The 19,268-nt window shown below is 33.5% G+C and overlaps 1 protein-coding gene across 1 annotated transcript in view; it reads left to right on the top strand.

Annotated features, from left to right (window-relative positions):
* Window positions 1-19,268, top strand: part of Iars2 (isoleucyl-tRNA synthetase 2, mitochondrial) — a 56,433-nt gene that overhangs the window by 15,551 nt on the left and 21,614 nt on the right. Inside the window, exons 8-13 of the mRNA XM_027934775.2 lie at window positions 44-159; window positions 3,368-3,537; window positions 4,796-4,886; window positions 6,268-6,419; window positions 9,519-9,679; window positions 18,483-18,585. Of these exons, the coding sequence (XP_027790576.2) occupies window positions 44-159; window positions 3,368-3,537; window positions 4,796-4,886; window positions 6,268-6,419; window positions 9,519-9,679; window positions 18,483-18,585 (793 nt within the window). The remainder of the gene's footprint in view (window positions 1-43; window positions 160-3,367; window positions 3,538-4,795; window positions 4,887-6,267; window positions 6,420-9,518; window positions 9,680-18,482; window positions 18,586-19,268) is intronic.

Here is a 19,268-nt window from a genome sequence, read left to right as displayed (position 1 = left end):
TTTTTCCTTCATTAGTAATTTTTTTTCTAAAATTCTCTGTTAGGTATGCTGTTGTGAAATGTTCCACTTCTGGAGACCTCTACATACTGGCTGCAGATAAAGTATCATCTGTTGCTTCTACTTTGGAAACAACATTTGAGGTTATTTCAACATTTTCAGGTGAAAATTTATAGATATTCTGACCATCACACTAATCAAAATATTGGGTTGATTTGAGTTCACTACTTTTTTGGATATTCCTCATTATGCATTGAAATAAATGTGACTTCTTCATTTTTAGAAGATAGTTTATACTGATTATGTGTTAAATATTAGTACCCATTATTCTCTGAATTTTCTTAGCTAAATAATAAAGTCTCTATATTCATCAGTTCAGATGCAAGCTGATTAGAAGAATAAGCAACTTAACAAAATTAAAGGGCTTTATAACAAAGGCAGGAAGGGAGCTACAGAATGTGTAAGACCATTCAATTCTTGTTGGTGCAAAGATAAGTCAGAGGACCCTGAATGTTCTTTACTCCATACCTTTTCTCAATCTTTTTAAAGTGTAGACAATATTACAGACTTCACTGACAAGGTAGATATTACCGCAGATGCTGAAAAATTACAAGATTTTTGAAAGTATTAAGGTTAAATTTAGAGATCATTTGTCTAGATTGCAAAAGTATTTCAAATTTTTACTTTGCAGAGATTTATTGGGTTGCCATTTGAGTTACTACATGGCATAGGATTATATATCCATCTTGTTCCTGACAAAATAAGTATTAAAATAGTAGGCATGTTGAACAGCTTAAATAGAATAATTTGTGTTGGATAATTTCTTTCCAAGAAAATATGAACTATTCTTAATAATTACTTTGAGGTTTTTTTTTGGAGGGGCGTGTTTGTGGGATAATATTAAGTAGTACATACAACAGTGTAGGCATAAAGTTCATTAAATTTGCTTTTCCCAAGCCTCTGATTATCATAGTAAAAGTACATAAATAGGATAGCATAAGGTCATGGGACTGGTCTTATGAAACCAACTTATAGAAAGGAATCAAAGTGATGACTAGAGCAGATTTCTCTAGAAATTAGTGTTAACAGTTTCTTCTTTAGTATCATTATGGATTATTTGGAAGAGATGCATCCTGAAGTATTAAAGTTTGCAAATGATTTTTCTGGGAATAGAATACGAAGCCAGCCAAGTTGAACTGGAAGGAGAGCTTGTGATTTTTTTTTTTTCCCCAGAAAGAGTGTTTTATTGTCATTAATTTTAAGGGAATAAACCTTTTAGTACAATAATAGGTACTGTTTTAATCAAAATGAAGTTAAACAACAGATTATTAAAAGATTTTATTGTTCTTTTAGTGGTGTCAATGGATTACATAGTTTTGGCTGCTATATGGTAGGAAAAAAACATCATGAAAGGTGGAGAAATTTCTCTACAAGGATAGATTTTTTTTTTTTAAAGTTATTATTGCCGGGCACATTGGTGCATGCCTGTAATCCTAGTGACTTGGGAGGCTAAGGCAAGAGGATTACAATTTGTAACCCAGCCTCAGCATGTAGGCAAGAACCCAACTCAAAAAAAGGGCTGGGGATGTGCTTGGTCATAAAACATCTCTGGGCTTAATTCCCAATTTAAAAAAAAAAAAAAAAAAGTAAGGGGGCTGGGGATGTGGCTCAAGCGGTAGCGTGCTCGCCTGGCATGCGTGTGGCCCGGGTTCGATCCTCAGCACCACATACAAACAAAGATGTTGTGTCCGCTGGAGAAAAAAACTAAAAAAAATAAATATTAAAAAAAAAAAGTATATTTAGTTGGAAATGAAGAATTACTTGTGGGAAAGATCTGGGAAGTAAGGGTCATTGAAGTTTCATTAACTTTGAAAGAGTAGACTTTGAAGTGAACAGACTTATTCAGTAGGACTAAGTTATCAATCCTTTTGGTAAATCTGTTATTTTTAGAACACATAAAAGAGATTAGATTATGGAACTTAGACAGTAAAGGTATAGAAAATTAATAGATGATGAGTATGGGCTTTTTGTTCTTTTTTGTGGTGCTGGGGATTGAACTCAGGGCCTCACGCATGCTATGCAAGCCCTCTACCACTGAGCTACATTTCCATCCCTATGATATATTATTAAGGGAAGCTAGACTTATATAGAACATCAAAGTTGTAGTTAGACTTACCTTGAAATTTGGGTCTAATCATTTAGAAATCTTGAAATTTGGGTCTAATCATTTAGAAATCATGTGATATCAGACATATCGTGTATGTTTTCTGAAATTATTTTCTCATTTGAAAATTGAGCACAGTATTACCTATTTTGTAGTAGTATTGTGAAGAAGTTGCTTACTGGGTGCCCAGTGACTATCATGTATTATTTATAATCTTTTACCTTTTTAGAGCAACATTAGGAAAGCAACAGCAATGGTTTTCCACAGAGAGAGTGTCAGAACAGGTCATCTATCTGTTGATCTAGAATTTCTTTTTCTTACAAAATTTACATAGTTTTATGTAACTTTGAGAAATTTCCTTGGAATCTTTTGAGTACCTGTTTGTTATAATAGGTAACAATGGATAAAATTGCTAAAATATTTGAATATTTATTGTGTGGTAGGTATTATACTAAGTGCATCAAACATTTAAAATGTATTAATAACGCTGTCCTCACAACAATCCTGCTGAGGTAGGAACCATAATCATCTGTATTTGATAGATTCCTGAAGGTCATAAAATAGTAAAAGGGAAGCCAGCCAGGGTTTGAGCCCAGCCAGTCTCATCCTAGATTTTGCACTTTAACCTGATGTGTTGTTGCTAAACTTACAGAGGTAGAATTTCATATAAAACCATTCTTTTTTTTTCCCAGATAAAATATTATAAGTTTATTTAAAAGTTAATTCTCACCTTGAGTATGCAAAATACAAACTCTACAAAATGTTCATTTTTTTTTTTTTACTTTGTAGTTTAGAAATATACAAAATAGAGGTTTGCTTAAGTTTATATTACATATTTATTAAGGCAGGGAACTATATAGAAAAAAACACATTTGTTCTGCTTAAGGCATATTTGGGAATAAACCATGGTACGAATTATTGCACATCTGAAACTACAGTGCATAACAGACTGCATAAAAATGTAAAAGAAATACATGAAACATATTTACTTGACTTAGGTACTTGTAGATCAGAAGACAAAAAAATAACTTTTTCTTGTCAAAGTATACAGTTTTTGTCAACTTTGGCTTCCTCATTTGGTACCCTTAGAACCAAAACTCACCAAACACCATCACAAGAAATACATTTTCTGTACCTGAATTTCTTCCTTTTCTTCTGATATCATAATATAAAACCATTCTTAATGGTGGTTTTCTTTCCCCACAGGTGCAGATTTGAAAAATGGTACTTGTAGTCATCCTTTAATTCCTGATAAAGTCTCTCCTCTTTTACCTGCAACTCATGTGACCATGGCAAAAGGAACAGGATTGGTTCACACAGCCCCAGCTCATGGTATGGAAGATTACAGTGTCGCCTCTCAGCACAACCTGCCAATGGTACTCTTCTCTCTTTTCTTTTTTAATTATTATCCTTATAGAATCAAAGTGATAAATCCTAACATCTTTATTTCTTGATAATAATAATTTTGGTCAACATAATTAAGTTGTGAAATGCTTAGGTTTATGTAGTATCCTAAAGTTTCAGTAATTCAGAATTAACATGAAATCAAAATAAAATTAGAACTGAAGAATATATACTATGTGGGGACACTTTGAATATGCACAGACCTAATTATATTGTGCTTTACTTTATTGCACTTCACAGATATTGCATTTTTTTTGGTACCAGGGATTGAACCCAGGGGCACTCAACCACTAAGCCACATTCCCCAACCCTATTTTGTATTTTATTTAGAGACAGAGTCTCATTGAGTTGCTTAGCGTCTTGCAGTTGCTGAGGTTGGCTTTGAACTCAACGATCCTCCTGCCCCAGCCTCCAGAGCTGCTGGTATTACAGGCATGCACCACTGTGCCCGGCTAGATATTTCATATTTTACAAATTGAAAGTTTCTGGCAACTCTGTGTCAAGCAAATATATTGGCATTATTTTCTCAATAGCTCAGATGGTTATTAGCATTTTTTAGTATAAAGTGTTTTTAATTAAGGTATGTACATTGCATTTTTAGACATAATGCAGTTGTACTCTTAATATCCTGCCATAAAATAAACATAACTTTTCTGTGCACTGAGAAACCAAATATTTTATGTGACTGGTTTTATAGTTGATCCTGCTTTATTGTGGTGGTCTGGAACCCAGCCCACAGTACTTTTTTTCAGGTATTAAGTCACATAGATAAATTACTCCCAGTTCCTAGAAAATGGCAAGTAGATTTTACTTAGTAATTGAAAAGGACAGTTTGGGTTTTTTTTTTTTAACTTAAAAATCTTCTCTAAATGTATTTTATGTACTTCTATTACTGAGCAGATTTTTCCACTTAGTTAAAAGCCAAGTCTCAAAGTGAACAACTATGTACACTGCCATTCATCTCTAAATAATAGAGACAAGTTAAGATGTTTTAGTATATTTTGTTACTTTTTGTTATTATACTTTAGGTATATGCTTTAATAATATATTTTGCCTTTGGTGATTTAAATATATAAAATTCACAAATTTCTATTGATTGAATAAGTGTACCCAAATTTTCAATGTAGAGAAAGAATAGTCTGCATTGAGATGTTTTATGTGTATTGTTTTGCCAGAGATTGTCATAAGATAAAACGTCTTGATGCTTTAATTGTTCAAATGGATTTGTAGGATTGTTTGGTAGACGAAGGTGGAATTTTCATAGCTGAAGCAGGTCCTGAACTTCACAAGAAAGCTGTCCTTGAAGAGGGAACTGATGTGGGTAAGTACTGTACCTGTTGATAACATAGTGGCATATTTTCTGAAAAGCAGCCAGCAGTAACCTTTGCTTGCTGTTCTTCCTTCTTATACTTTCTGCCAAAACAAAATAATTTTATTTTGTTTAACCACATAGTTTAAAATGAGTTCAGGGCTTTTTCATCTTTTGCTTCAGAGCTGCTCTACTTTTTAAGCAAATTCAGACAATTGGGAGTGATGTTATTTTAGGGCTACAAAGGTAATGATCAGCTGTGTGACTTTTATGGAAGGATAATATCAAGCTTGGGGCTAGATGTTGGCTATAAATCAGACATTTCCCACTCCTTTTGTAACTCTTGCAAATAATTGAGCTGGTTATTTGGTTTATATTTTAGAATCGTAGGACTCCACCAGTCTGGAATTCTCTTTCTGCCTTCACGGAATCAAAGACCATTGCTGTGAAAGCTTTCAATGTACACATTAACACGAGGGTGAATTAGACCTTGCATATTACTTTTCTTGGGCTGTAATAACAAATTGTCATAAATTTGGTGGCTTAAAACAACTAATTATTCTCTAAATTCTGGAGAGTAGATGTCCAAAATCAAGATTTTGATAGGACTATATTTCTCCTGAAAGTTCTATGCAAGAATCCTTAATTGCCTCTTCCTAGCTTCTGCTGGCCCCTGGAGTCCTTGGCATTCCTTAATCTATGGTCACATCACTGCACTCTCCGCTTCTGTTGTCACATGGCCACTTTCAGCTTTTGTGTGTCTCTCTGTGTATCTTCTCCTTTTAAAGACACCAGTCATTGGATTTAGGGCCCAGTCTAATCCATTGTGTCCTCATCTTAATTTAGTTACATCTATAAAGATTGAATTGCAAGTAAGGTCACATGCATAGAAATGAGGATAGACAGAGCTTAACCCATCAGACATGCTTTCTTCTGGATTACCTAGAGAACATTTTAAAATTTATAGTATGATAGATAGACAGGCTCTGAGTTTTAAATTTAGAATTCTTAAGTATATCTGTTCATCTCTCCTTTGAAGTGAAGAGTTGTGGGAATAGCATAATTTAGAGCCTGATTAAGGTTTTACAGCCCCTGCGTTTCTTTGCCAGGAGATATGCAGATTATGTCTTTGATACCTGGGAATAGTACCTATTGGCCTAGACTTAATACTTTTTCTTAAATTTTTTTTTTGTATTTGTAGATGGACAGAATGCCTTTATTTTATCTTTATATAGCGCTAAGGGTTGAACCCAGTGTCTCACACATGCTAGACAAGCACTCTGTCACTGAGTTACAGTCCCAGCCCCAGACTTAATACTTTTCATTAGTTTAGAACTCTATTAGGATTTTCATAGTACTTCTTCATTATGTCTAATCTCTTTTTTTTTTCTAGTCATAAAGCTGCTTAAAAATTCAAAGAATTTGTTGAAAGAGGAAAAACTGATACACAGCTATCCCTATGACTGGAGGACTAAGAAACCAGTGGTTATTCGTGCCAGCAAACAGTGGTTTATAAATATCACAGATCTAAAGACAACAGCCAAGGTATAAAATGCATTCTACTATAAGGGGTTGGGTTTATCTTTCTCACCATGTCAAAGGATTGCATGTAAGGGTGAGGTGGGGTTTTGGAGTAGATGGTATTGTTGCTTTTGTAATTTGTTTCCCTAGCATTGTAGAGTTAGGAAGGTCTGAAAAGACCTTGGGTTTTATTCTTTCATTATGCATACGTGGGAAAAAAGCTTGAAGAGGTTCAATGATTTGCTGATTCACTTTTCCTGCCCCATATAGTGAAAGTAGCATAGAATTAGGACAGAACTGAGTTTAACACATTTTTAACCCCCTAGAAATTCAGTTCTATACCCTCTTCATCGATATCAAGGTGAGAATCCCACATTATAGAGTAAGTGAGCAAAAGTTTCCAGAACAGTGTTTTGACATATAATAGGCATTCGATAAAATTCTTTGTAAACACTTTGTTTCCTTAAGATTGAACTAGCAAATCCCTTGAAGGAGTTGTAGCTTTGAATTAACAAATATTTTACAACTGGTATTATAGTTATTTAATATGTATTTGAGCTCTTTCATTTAACATACATATGTATCTGTGTGTATACTGGTGTATTTGTTGTGTATTTGTGTGTATATGTGAGCATATGTGTGTATCTTCACAAAAAATTTGATTCTATTGAATGAAAGAGCACAGATTATATATTTGTTAACTAGACTGAATATACAGATATTTTGCTGTATAGTTTACAAATAAGCTACTACTGGAATTAGCTGGTTCATTTGTTGGGTTGACAGTTTGGGGTCCTTATTTTTTCATTCCTTTCTGAAGCCTATGTTCCTTACTTTTAAAACATTAACATTTGTAACTTCCAGCTCTAAATAACTTTTTAGTTGAGGAACATCTAAATCTGATATAAGATGTTTAAGCCCAGTTTTTTGGGTTTTTTTTGGTAGTACTGCACTAGGGATTGAATCCAGAGGCAAGGTACCACTGAGCTACATCCCTATACCTTTTATTTTTTTTATTTTGAGACAGGGTCTTGCTAAATTCCTGAGACTGGCCTTTAACTTGAGATTTTCCTACCTCAGCCTCCCAGGTTGCTGTGATTACCCAGCCCCCAATTTTTTTTAAATATGTTTTTTTGATTGTAGATGGACACAGTATCTTTATTTATTTTTATGTGGTGCTGAGGATCAAACTCAGTGCCTTACCCATGAAAGGCAAGTGCTCTACCACTGAGCCACAGCCACAGCCCCCAAAACTTTTTTTACAGACTATTTTCAGTAGCTTTTTGTAGAAGTTGCAAAACTAGAGTCATCTATTGCCACATTTCCATCATCCAGCTTCAACAATAATCAATTTTTGGCCAGTTTTTTTCCCTCTTACCCTACCTACCTTTTCCCCAAAACCACTGGATTATTTTGAGGCAAATACCAGGCATCATTTTTTTCAGGCAATATTTTACCATGTACATCTGAAAGATAAATATTCTGTAAAGCATAATTCTAAGCTGGGTGCTCTGGTGCATGCTTGTAATTCTAGCAACTTGGGAGGCTGAGGCAGGAGAATCCCAAGTTCAAGTCCAGCTTCAGCAACTTAGTAAGGTCCTGCACAATTTAGTGAGAACTCACTTCAAAAGAAAAAAAAGGGGGATGGTGCTGGGGAGGTAGTTCAGGAGTTAAGTACCCTTGGTTTCAATTTCCAGTACCAAAAAAAAACAACAAAAAACAAAAAAACATAATCCAATGCTATTATACCACCTTCAGAAAGTCCTTAACAAAATCCAGTAACCCAGTCAGTATTCACATTTCTTGGCTTTAAAAACCAAGTATTAGTCAAATTGAATTAGAGAAGTGGTGTTGCTCCAAAAGGTTTTTGGGGTAAGAGACTTCAGTTTAGAAAAGAAGCTATTTAAACCTGCTTAGCAAAATGCTTTATTTTGGGGGTACTGGGGATTGAATTCAGTGGCACCTGATCACCAGGCACATCCCCAGTAAATACCCCAAGGGTATTTTCTATTTTATTTAGAGACAGGGTTTCTTGCTGGGGGTATAGCTCAGTTGGTAGAGTGCTTGCCTCTCATGCACAAGGTCCTGAGTTCAAAACACTTGCACCACAAAAAAAAAAAAAAAAAAAAAAGAGAGAGAGGGAGAGAGAGAGACAGGGTCTCACTGAGTTGCTTGGTGCCTCGCTTTTGTTGAGGCTGGCTTTGAACTCACAATCCTCCTCCTTCAGCCTCCCTAGCCACTGGGATTCCAGGTATATGCCACTGTGCCTGGTGCAAAAAAGCTTTTTTTTAATGAAGAGTTTAAGTTAGCATATTTTGACTTTTTGGGGGGATTAATAACAACCATTTATGCTGTTCAATTGATCTTTTGGTAATTGACAAATATATCAAATGTAGGTAGTTGACAACTTTTTGAGGAAATAAAGGGGGAGTTTTCAAAGGATGTAAATAAATAGGAAGTAACTGATATTTTGGGGAAAGTGTTTTCGGCATTGTAAACCTTGCTGTGTAAAATCAATCTATATTGTTTGTAATCCTTGTTTGTCAACCTAGGACAGTAGCTTATTTTTAAAGTGCTTACAAAAATGATTAAAATCAAGTTTGCATTGATCTTAACTATAGTTTATTAAGTATATGTAATACTTGTACTAAACCTTTTATAACCAGTTTTCTTTGTTTTTGAAGTGGAGTCTCCCTACATTGCCCAGGCTGGTATCAAACTTGTGTGCTCATGATCCTCCCACCTCAGCCTCCAGTCATTATTCATTCATAGTTCTTTTTGTGGCTCTGTTAGTAGGTGTGTCTTTCCATGCCCAGGCTTGTTACCAGTTTTGATCTAGGGTTGGTGTAAATTGGAAATTGGTATAAAGTCTCTTGTTAAATCCTCCAAAGATTAAGTCTGCTCTTGATAATAATTAGTAAGACTTTGGTGACTCTGTTTTTATTTTGCCTCATTTGCTCTGAAATCTTTAGTTTTTTGTTGTGTTTAGTTTTGGGAGTGTCAGGGGGATGTGAATGACAGCCAACATCCAAAACAAACCACTGCATAAGGAAAAATAATGACAGTTGTAGAAAAATTTATTCTGCTCTCTCTCATTAGTCTTGATTTATGAATTAATTTCAGGAATTGTTAAAGACAGTGAAGTTTATTCCAGGAGCAACACTGAATGCCATGGTTGACATGATGGACAGGCGTCCGTATTGGTGTATATCCAGGCAAAGAGTTTGGGGAGTTCCAATTCCTGTATTTCATCATAAGACAAAAGATGAATACTTGATCAACAGGTAGAACTTTTTATGATAATTTTTTTGTTGTTTTAAAGTGAATTGTGTTCTTTTTAATAATGGAAAAAAATAGTGTAAACTATTGAGATTCTCATATATTTTTCATTTATTTATTTTTCAGGCACTGGGTATTGAACCCAGAGGTGCTTAACCACTGAGCTACATCCCCAGTTCTTTTTATTTTTTATTTTTTGAGACAGGGTCTTGCCAAGTTGCTTAAGGCCTTGGTAAGTTGCTGAAGATGACCTTGAACTTGCAGTCCTCCTGCCTCAGCCTCTAGCATAGCTGGGATAACAGACATGAGCCACCACGCCCAGCTTCATATATATATTTAAACAAGATATTATAAAATAGCAATATTTTGGGGAAATGAAATATAAATTTCCAAAGGATTCATATTTCAACATATAAAACAAAAACTAAGATTTGTTCCAGTATTGATAATTAGAAAGAAAGCTCTGTTTTATTCTATGAGAATTTATTGTACTAGTTTAAAGTGTTGGGGATCCAAAGATCCCCACTGTTTAGTTGGGGAGCCTAAAATGTAATTTTACTTTAGGAATCACTTTACCAGTGAACTACATCCCCAGCCCTTTTTATTTTTATTTTGAGGCACAGTCTTGGTAAGTTGCTGAGTTTGGCTTCAAACTTGTGATCCTCCTGCCTCAGCCTCCCAAACTGCTGGGATTACAGGTGTGTGCCACCTTACCTGGCCTCCCTGTTAGCAGATGTGGGACAGGGAATATTTATCATTCCTTTGGGGAATACATTCTAGGTTTTCATTTTCTTTGAGTAATGTTTTAATATGGCTAAATTATGTTATAGCCTAAGTAAAGAGTTTGAATACATTTGTAAGTGTTTATACATTTAATCAATTGAGAACCCAGTGAAGAATTTGAGGGAATAGAGGCCAAGAAATAAAAGAGGAGTGTTGAGACTGTAGACGTAGATTTGAATGTCCCCACCTTGTCTCTCAAATTTTTGTGAAAAGGTTATACTTTTCATTGTCAATATTATCATTATTTCTTTAACAGTACTTCCATGATTGCATATATTTGAAGTGGTATTTTTTTTTCAGTGTTAAAGGTTTTTTTTGGTTTTTTTTAAGTCATCTGTAGGCACATATTGAATACTTGTTTTTTTTGTTTGTGTATTTGTTATCTTTTGTGCTGGAGATTGGTTGTTGGTTGTTGGTTGATTGTTGATTAAGTAGGTGAAATATATGTGAACTTCAGAAAAACACAAACAAGTTTTTTTTTTATCATTTACATTTTTATTTGTTAATACATTTACATGGTTGTGTTAAAGATCTCTGTATCTGCCATTGTGTTCCTTCCATGGTATTAGTTGATTTCTGATTTTGAAATAGAAGAGACATACAGAATATTGGCCTACAGAAGTGACAGACAAACGTAGTCATACTGTCTGTCAATTCATAGGTCATTTTCCTGTACACCATTTCTTAATGATGACTCAGATCCTCTTTCATTTTGACATTACACTTGAACTTAAGACAATTGACATTCATTCTTAGTTATTTTGTCAGTTTTATAGAAGAGAAAGATTATCATTTTTCCTCCTTAAGTGAATGAGAATCAAGTAATCACAGTGTTGTATTCTTATGCCTTTGTATTGTAGCAAGTTGGTGACCATCAAAAGTAACAGCATCTCCACTGGAAATTCATACACAGTCCACATGGAGTTGCTGTTACACTTGATAATCCCACTCAGTGGATCCAAAGGTTCCTTCTGTTGTTTTTTTTCCTTCTGTGGTGCTGAGGTGCACCAGGGCTTGGCACATGCCAGGCAAAAACTCTACTGCAGAACTGCACCCCCATCCCTCCTCTGCCTTTCTTGATGAAAATGTATATATTATCTGTAAGTGTGTTTTTTTCTCAAAATAAATTTTTAAATTTATGTTCTAAATGAGTTTAGAGACTGATTTGGTTTGAAACTGATGTTTGATTCTGATTTGAATTAATGGTTTTATTAGCATTTTATATTCATTTGTATTTTATCAAGAAATGATTTCAGTTCTGACCTTAATGTCATTGGTCATTTTCTGCATCTGCAATATAATATCATTATGACTTAGATTAAAATCAGTTTCTAGTTAATAAAAACAATAATTTTTAGTATTAAACAATTAGAAACATCGGCTCCGTAGGCAGGCAAAAAGTTGACTGATTTTTTTTCAGTATTTCACATGATTGTTACCAACTTAATACTATAAATACCATGATTGTAATCAATTTACTGCTATTAATAGCATAGCTAACTTATGCATTTAGGAAACTGAACTTAAGCATTTAGGACCTTGACTTCTGGAAATTGTGAGAAATTTATAGAAATTGGCAAGGAATTTCCAATTTAATTTGAGTTTAGCTGTCTTAATTTCAGGCTTACAATAATAATGACACTTTGGTAGAAATTTTTGTTAATTAACTAAAATTTTCTCCAAAATTATTTCCTGTTACCTTTAAAACCTAATTGTAGGATTAGATTAAGTAAAGAATGCTTCCCTCCCAAATTTTATTGTGTTCTCAAATTCAATTTAGTAAACAAATATGAAGCAGTCTCTTACCTTATTCTTATTCCAGTAATTTGCAGAAGAAAAGTTGTCTTACAGCCCTTAATATTTTTGCTTATAAAGACAAAACAGAAAAATGGTGAAATGACAGCCAGTTTCTTCGTTACCTAGCCTTAAGACTGCTTAATTTCCAATAACATGCTAAATGAGCCTTCAGCTCAGTTGATAGTAAAGTTCAGAATGATTGGTTGGTGTTATAGTTGCTCATACTGCCTAGTGGGTTTTCACTGATTGAAATCTAGGAAGGGACACGTAATGCATGTGTTTAGATAAGGCCTTTGAGTAAAGTACAGAGTTTTATGGTGAACTTATTGCTTTATGAAATACAGCATTAAAGTAAAAACATATAGATTATATAGTGAGTGATAAGTGGTTTCACCCACTTTTATCAACAGTAATTTATATGACCTTTAAGATATACGTTAACTGTGTGCTTGTGTTAAGTATAGGGTATTATTAACAAAATTAAGGCTAGAATTTTTAAATTTCCAAGAGCAAATTTAGACTTTTTCCCTTGAAGAATATATAACATCATAGGGAAATTCTTAGAAAATTATTTTCAAAGATTTTAAAGCATGATCTCAGTTTCATTGTAAAAATAACTGGAATTGTAGTTCTGTGATAGTGCACTAGCCTAGCATGCATGAGGCCCTGATTTCAATCCCCAGCACCACAAAAAGAATAAGAATTTCTACTTCTCTGAGTATTTATCATAGGGAAATAAGAGGACTAATGTCTCTTGGTCTTTTGTACAAAGAAATATATGTACAATATAGTTGTTTGTAAAGAAATATAGTATTATAAAAGAAGAGTTAATCCAGTTCAGTTTTGGAAGAATGATTCTGCAGCATAATGGTTGTCTGGGTCCTTGGGTATGAAAATCAATTAAACAACCCGGCCACCATTTGGCAGTTCCAGAGTTTTACCACAGCTATATGGATACCCTGTGAGCCCTTATTTTATATTAACTTGTATTTTTTTCCATGCTATCCATTATAGCTACCTCAGGTTTTTAAGTTATATATCTGTGTTTATTTTTATTGCAAATTTTGTTTTTAAAATGCTTATCACAGCTTTTTAGAATCAGTCTACTGAAGTACAAGCCAAGAAAGTTAGTTTCCTCTTTGTGATACTTATTCTTTGCACATGAATTTTGATTCATTTGGATTATTATTTGTTATTATTATTAAAATCTGCATATTATAATTTTTTTCAGTTTTTATTATTTTTAGATCAAAAATCACATATATTTATTGATGGCATAAAATTTTCAAATATATGTTATGAAATGGCTAAATTGAGCTGATTAATATGGTTTCTTTATTCTCTCATTCTAGAATTGCTTTTTTTTTTTTTTTTTTTTTCTTTTAAATGTAAGTAATTGTCTAAAATCTCAAAATAGAGCTGAACTGGGGCTGGGGTTGTAGTTCAGTGGTAGAGTACTTGCCAGGCATATGTAAGGCCCTGGGTTCAATCCTCCAGCACCACATAAATATAAATAAATAAATGAATAAAATAAAGCTATAAAAAATAGAACTAAGAGGCTGTGGCTCAGTGGTAGAGCACTTGCCTAGCATATGTGAGGCATGGGGTTCAATTCTCAGCACTACATATAAATAAATAAATAAAATAAAGGTCCACTGAGAACTAAAAAAATATTTAAAAAAAAGAACTGAATTTAGAGAGCATAATGCTTTGTAAAGCATACTTAGTAAATTTAATTTAGTACATGATTTATTTATTTGTTTGTTTGTTTGTTTGTTTGTATTGGGGATTGAACCCAGGGGCACTTTACCATTGAGCCACATCCCCAGCCTTTTTAATTCCATTTTGAGTCAGGATCTCCATAAGTTACTTAGGGCCTTGCTAAATTGCTGAGGCTGGCTTCTAACTTAGGATCCTTCTGCCTCAGCCTCCGAAGTTGCTGAAATTACAAGTATGGGCCATCATACCCAGCCAATACGTGATATTTTTCTATTTCATAATATAAAGTAAGGAGGTGAGTCTTGCTCTAAATGTTAGTGAGGCTTCCTCTATCAATGATGCAGAACTTATTATCCTTCTCAAAAATGTTTCATATTTCTTTTAGATATATTGAAAGCAATTTTCTTTTGTTCAGGTTTATATGCATATGTAATAAAATAAAATTTGGGCTGTTTTTTGTAGTATGTAGTTTTATTTACAGTAGTTTTTTGAAATCATTTTAAAAGTTACTGCCGGATTAACATTGTATGATTAAATGACTTCTAAGAAAAACTAAAATAAAAAAAAAACAAGCAATTTCTTTCTCACTTTATGGGTTTCAAGAAGTATTTTTAATTCGTAAATTAAAGATTTGTAAAATGCAAGATTAAAGACTGGGGGTTCCGCATAGTGCTTGAGCTATAATTGTGCATGAGTGAGGCCCTGGGTTTGATCCCCAGAACTGCAAAGGAAATTAAAAAAAAAAAAAAGCAAGATTATATTTCTTCGCATGTTAAAACATTGTGTTACTTTGTGTTACTTATCTGAGTGAATTTTAGTGAGACTAGAGATAAATGACTAGTTAGGATTTTTGCAGTTGCCTTAGTAACATGTCAGGAGCAAAAATTGGAAACTTCCTTTCTTTGGTACTTTGATAAACTCAGTAAGATACTTGAGTATGGTTGAATAATACTTAAAATTTTTAAAACTTTATGAAATACTTAACATTTAAGGATATGAAAAAAGATTCAATAAAGTTGTTTTGGCATTCTAAAATAGATGTGAAGGTATTATCAATAATGGTAAGATATTTATGCTTCTTTAGATATGAGGACTTTTTCTCCTCTTAGAGTAAAATTTTTCACATACCCTTCTTGTCACAACTTCTCTCAGTGTTCATAGAAACTGAAACTCAGGAAAAATAATAATTTATTCCTGTCATTATCCATTAAGTCACAGGTAGTCCTGAGGCCTTTGGACTCATTTCTTGCTCTGTCAACACACTTATCTCCTGAGAATCCCTTGTTCCCTGACTTCATTTCTGTTCAGGGTCTTTATTATACATGGGTAATAAGAGCCTTTTTGCCATTGCTTAGCAAATCCAGAGAGAAACAGTGTGAGTTCAGTGACAGTGGTGACTGTAATGGATGAGTTAGAGATTCAGAATAAAGAAGTAAAAGTAGCCCTGAACCATGATTTGGGATACATACTTTTAAGGTCTAGTTTTGTTACTTGTTTAATCTCATTACTTACAAAATCCCAAATACAAAATGGGCAGCTATACTGTAAATCCAATTAGTGCTTATAAAGGACTTTGAAAAATATAACATGTACTAGACACACAAATGCTTTTGATTAATGATAATGTCAATCCTGTATCTCTACTTGCTAAGTTTACATGAAATCTGAATGCTTTACTTTTAATTTTGTATTTTTTGTTTATTTTCAATATAAAACAATTTTGCTATTTTCTGAAATTACCAATCTTGTAACATTTATATAAAGGATAAAGGGACATCAATGTATTTATTTTTATGGTATTGGGGATTGAACCCAGGGCCTCACACTTGCTAGGCATGTGGTCTACTACTAAGTTATGTCCTCAGCCTTTATTTTATTTTGAGACAGGGTCTCATTATATTGCCAGGATGGCCTCTAACTTGTGATCCTACTGCCTCAGTCTGGTAATACCCATTTTTAGAATCATTAATTTTTGATGAAAATTTCTTTTTTTTTATTCCATTCTGCAGTTGAACCTACAGCCTCACCCATGCTAGGCAAGTACTCTATCACTGAGTTATATCCCAAACCTGAAAATTATATAATTGGTTTGAACAGTGCATCTGCTGGAATTATGTGTGTATATAAATACTTTGCTAGTATCTTTATCTTTTCTCTTTTTAGGGTTTTGTCCTCTCGGGTGTTAGATTTTCTCAGATTTTTATATCATAATATTATTCATATTTTCTTAACTGACAAAGTATTCTTTGCAAACTATAAATAGTAATATATAACTGAATATTATTATCATATAACTAGGTTATTAGTACATAAAGTGCATAAAGTTTTTATGGTCTCATAGAATAAACATTTATCTTTACTGTTGGAAGTCCATATAAAATGAGTGTAGCTATCTTAGAAACATGGAATTGTGCCCATTACATTCTTATTATCCATAACATTATAATTTCAATGTATCCTTCTAGAAAAATGCCAACTTAGTGACATTTTATAAGATTATTTAAGTTTTAACTTGTAGACATATTTAAGTTATATTGCCCATTCAGTTTTTTGCTTCCTGCGGTAGTTTTTTGTAAACATTTCATTGATGTGTGAATTAGCAGACCAACAGAAGTTAGATGATTTGTTCTACACAGTCATAATTAGTAAGACGCAGATGGAGATTTAGAACTTAATACTTTTTCCTGTTCACTATTTCCATTTCCATTAAGTCCTTTGGACCTATATTAAATTCTTAGTTACTGGGCTGGGTTGTGGATCAGTGGTAGAGTGCTTGTCCGGCAAGTATAAGGCCCTGAGTTTGATTCTTGGAACTGCAGAAAAAGAAAACTATGCACGCACGCACGAGCGTGCGCGCACACACATACCCACACGCATATATATATATGTACATATGTGTGTGTGTATATATATAAAATGTTAATATAGTTGTGTGTTCTGGTATTTGATTAACATAAAATGAACCATCTAAATTTATCTGGTTTAAAATAATTATTTTAAGTAATAGCTAATGCTTATGTACATATAAAAATGAGTGAGTCATTCTTTGTTCTACATTATTTATATCCACCTAATTAATATTCATAATGAGGTTGGGGATATAAGTCAGTGGTAGAGCACATGCTTGCCTGAGGCCTTGGGTTTGATCCCTTGCACCACAAAAAAGTTAAAAATAGAAAATTTAATATTCATAATAAGTCTCTAAATGATGCCCTTTTTATTGCATTTTACAAATGAGGAAACCAAGGTTCATAATACTCAGTACCTTGCCCAGGGTTACATGTCTAGTAAGTGGGTTAGAGCCAGAAATTAAACCCAAATTGTCTGACTTGTAGGTCCATGCTCTTGCCCATTGTATGTACCCTGACTAAAAGGAAAGCAACTAGAGGAAGCTATATAATATTAACAAAGCTGTAATACAAATATTATATTAAAAGTATGTAATTGCTGTGAGTAGCTTTAGTATAAATTTTTTTCCTGGCTCTAATTTTCAAATAATTTATAACTATATATCTTCACACAGTTATTCATTTGATATACAGTTATTGGCATTCTTCCATGTGATGGGCACTGTTTTGAAGTGTACATGTATGGTCTCATTTATTGCAGTTGTTCTGAGGGACATATGTAGGCTCACTAAAATGTAAGTTCCATTAGGGCAGGGATCTCATCTGTTTTGTTAAGTGCAGTATCTCTAGTTCTAGAACACTGCTGAAGAAATTGGAGATGCTCAGTAGATTTAAAAAAAAATGAATTGGATTATTCTTCTTAACAGAGAGGAGAGCTGAATGTTAGAAGAGTTTTAGTTTTTGTACATGGTCATGACCATAGTGATGGAGAACAGAAGCCTAAATATCTGCTGTTGAAGGTCTGTACTCTACTATGGTATTGCCTCTTACACAGGTGGATTTGAACTTAGTTCTGTAAGCAGGAAGGGAGCCCTTGAAAGTTTTTGAATGGAGAATTTGTGTAATCAAAAGCAGTTTAGGAATGCATCCATCTCAAGGTGTATCAGGCAAATAAAGGGATGAGAGTAGGGGAAATGTCAGATCATTGCATCAATCTAATATTGAAGCAGTAAGATTGCATTAATACGGTATCAATGGAAACAACTGTAATATTTCCAAGGTGGAACTGACTAAATTTGTTGGTTTAATTTGGCCAGAAATTGAAGGAGGCAGGGCAATTAGGAGGTTTTGAGTATAGGTACTTAGATAGAAAATAGAAATGGGGAAATCATGAAATAGGAAATCATGAACTGAAATAGGCAGATCAGAAAATATCATAGTATATTAAAAGTATAGATCAGAAAAAATCTTTTTCTTTTTCCTTTTTATAGGGATATATGATTAATTTTACTTAATTAGTTTGAATTTAAATTATGGCAGCAGCCAGATAAGCATGTAGTTGAACTAAGGTTCAGGAAAAAGGAAAAGATAATATAATTTAAAATTTTATTATTCATTATTATAGTAAATTGAAAAATTCTTCCTTTCCCCCCCAAAATAGCCAAACCATTGAACATATTATTAAACTAGTGGAACAACATGGCAGTGATATCTGGTGGACTCTTCCCCCTGAGCAACTTCTTCCAAAACAAGTCTTATCTCAGGTAAACTGCTATTTGTATTTGACAGCCTTTGTATGTTTTTCATGACAATGACAACGTAAGAGTTCTCTGAATTAAAAGGTATGATTATAATGTCATGTAAAGTTAATAAATTTATTTACTATGAATTCTAAGCAAATGCAGTTTGAACATTGGACATTTTGTTAGCAATGGAAACATAGTATTTAACAAAGCATGGAACAGTAAGGTCATTTATCTCTTTGGGAGCTGGGATTGATTTTTGACTGATTGGGTTGACTAAGTAGATAATTATGAGAACAGCCCCCAACATTGGTACATCAGGACTTTTTAGGATCTGATGTGGAGTTAACAGATTACATCACACATCAAAAAATCCACACTAGAAATTAATTTCAAGAACTTTTTAAAAAACAGCAACTATTTTACTACATTGGTAGATGTATATAACTAAGTGGCCATAGTCACTTCTACATGCAAATGGCGAGAGTTGTAATTGAACTGTAAAATGCTTAAAAATGTTTAGATGTTATTGAAAAATGTGAATTGAATGTCTGTTTTTCACTTTCTTTTTTTTGAATATTTATTTTTTAGTTTTAGGTAGATACAATATCTTTATTTTACATTTATGTGGTGCTGAGGATCGAACTCAGTGCCCCATGCATTGTAGGCGAGCACTCTACCACTGGGCCACAATCCCAGCCCAT

The sequence above is a fragment of the Marmota flaviventris genome, chromosome 12, assembly GCF_047511675.1.
Source record: "Marmota flaviventris isolate mMarFla1 chromosome 12, mMarFla1.hap1, whole genome shotgun sequence".
In the NCBI taxonomy this organism is placed as follows: domain Eukaryota; kingdom Metazoa; phylum Chordata; class Mammalia; order Rodentia; family Sciuridae; genus Marmota; species Marmota flaviventris.
The sequence above is the reverse complement of the archived record's forward strand: the minus strand, read 5'-3'. Positions and strand labels throughout refer to the sequence as shown.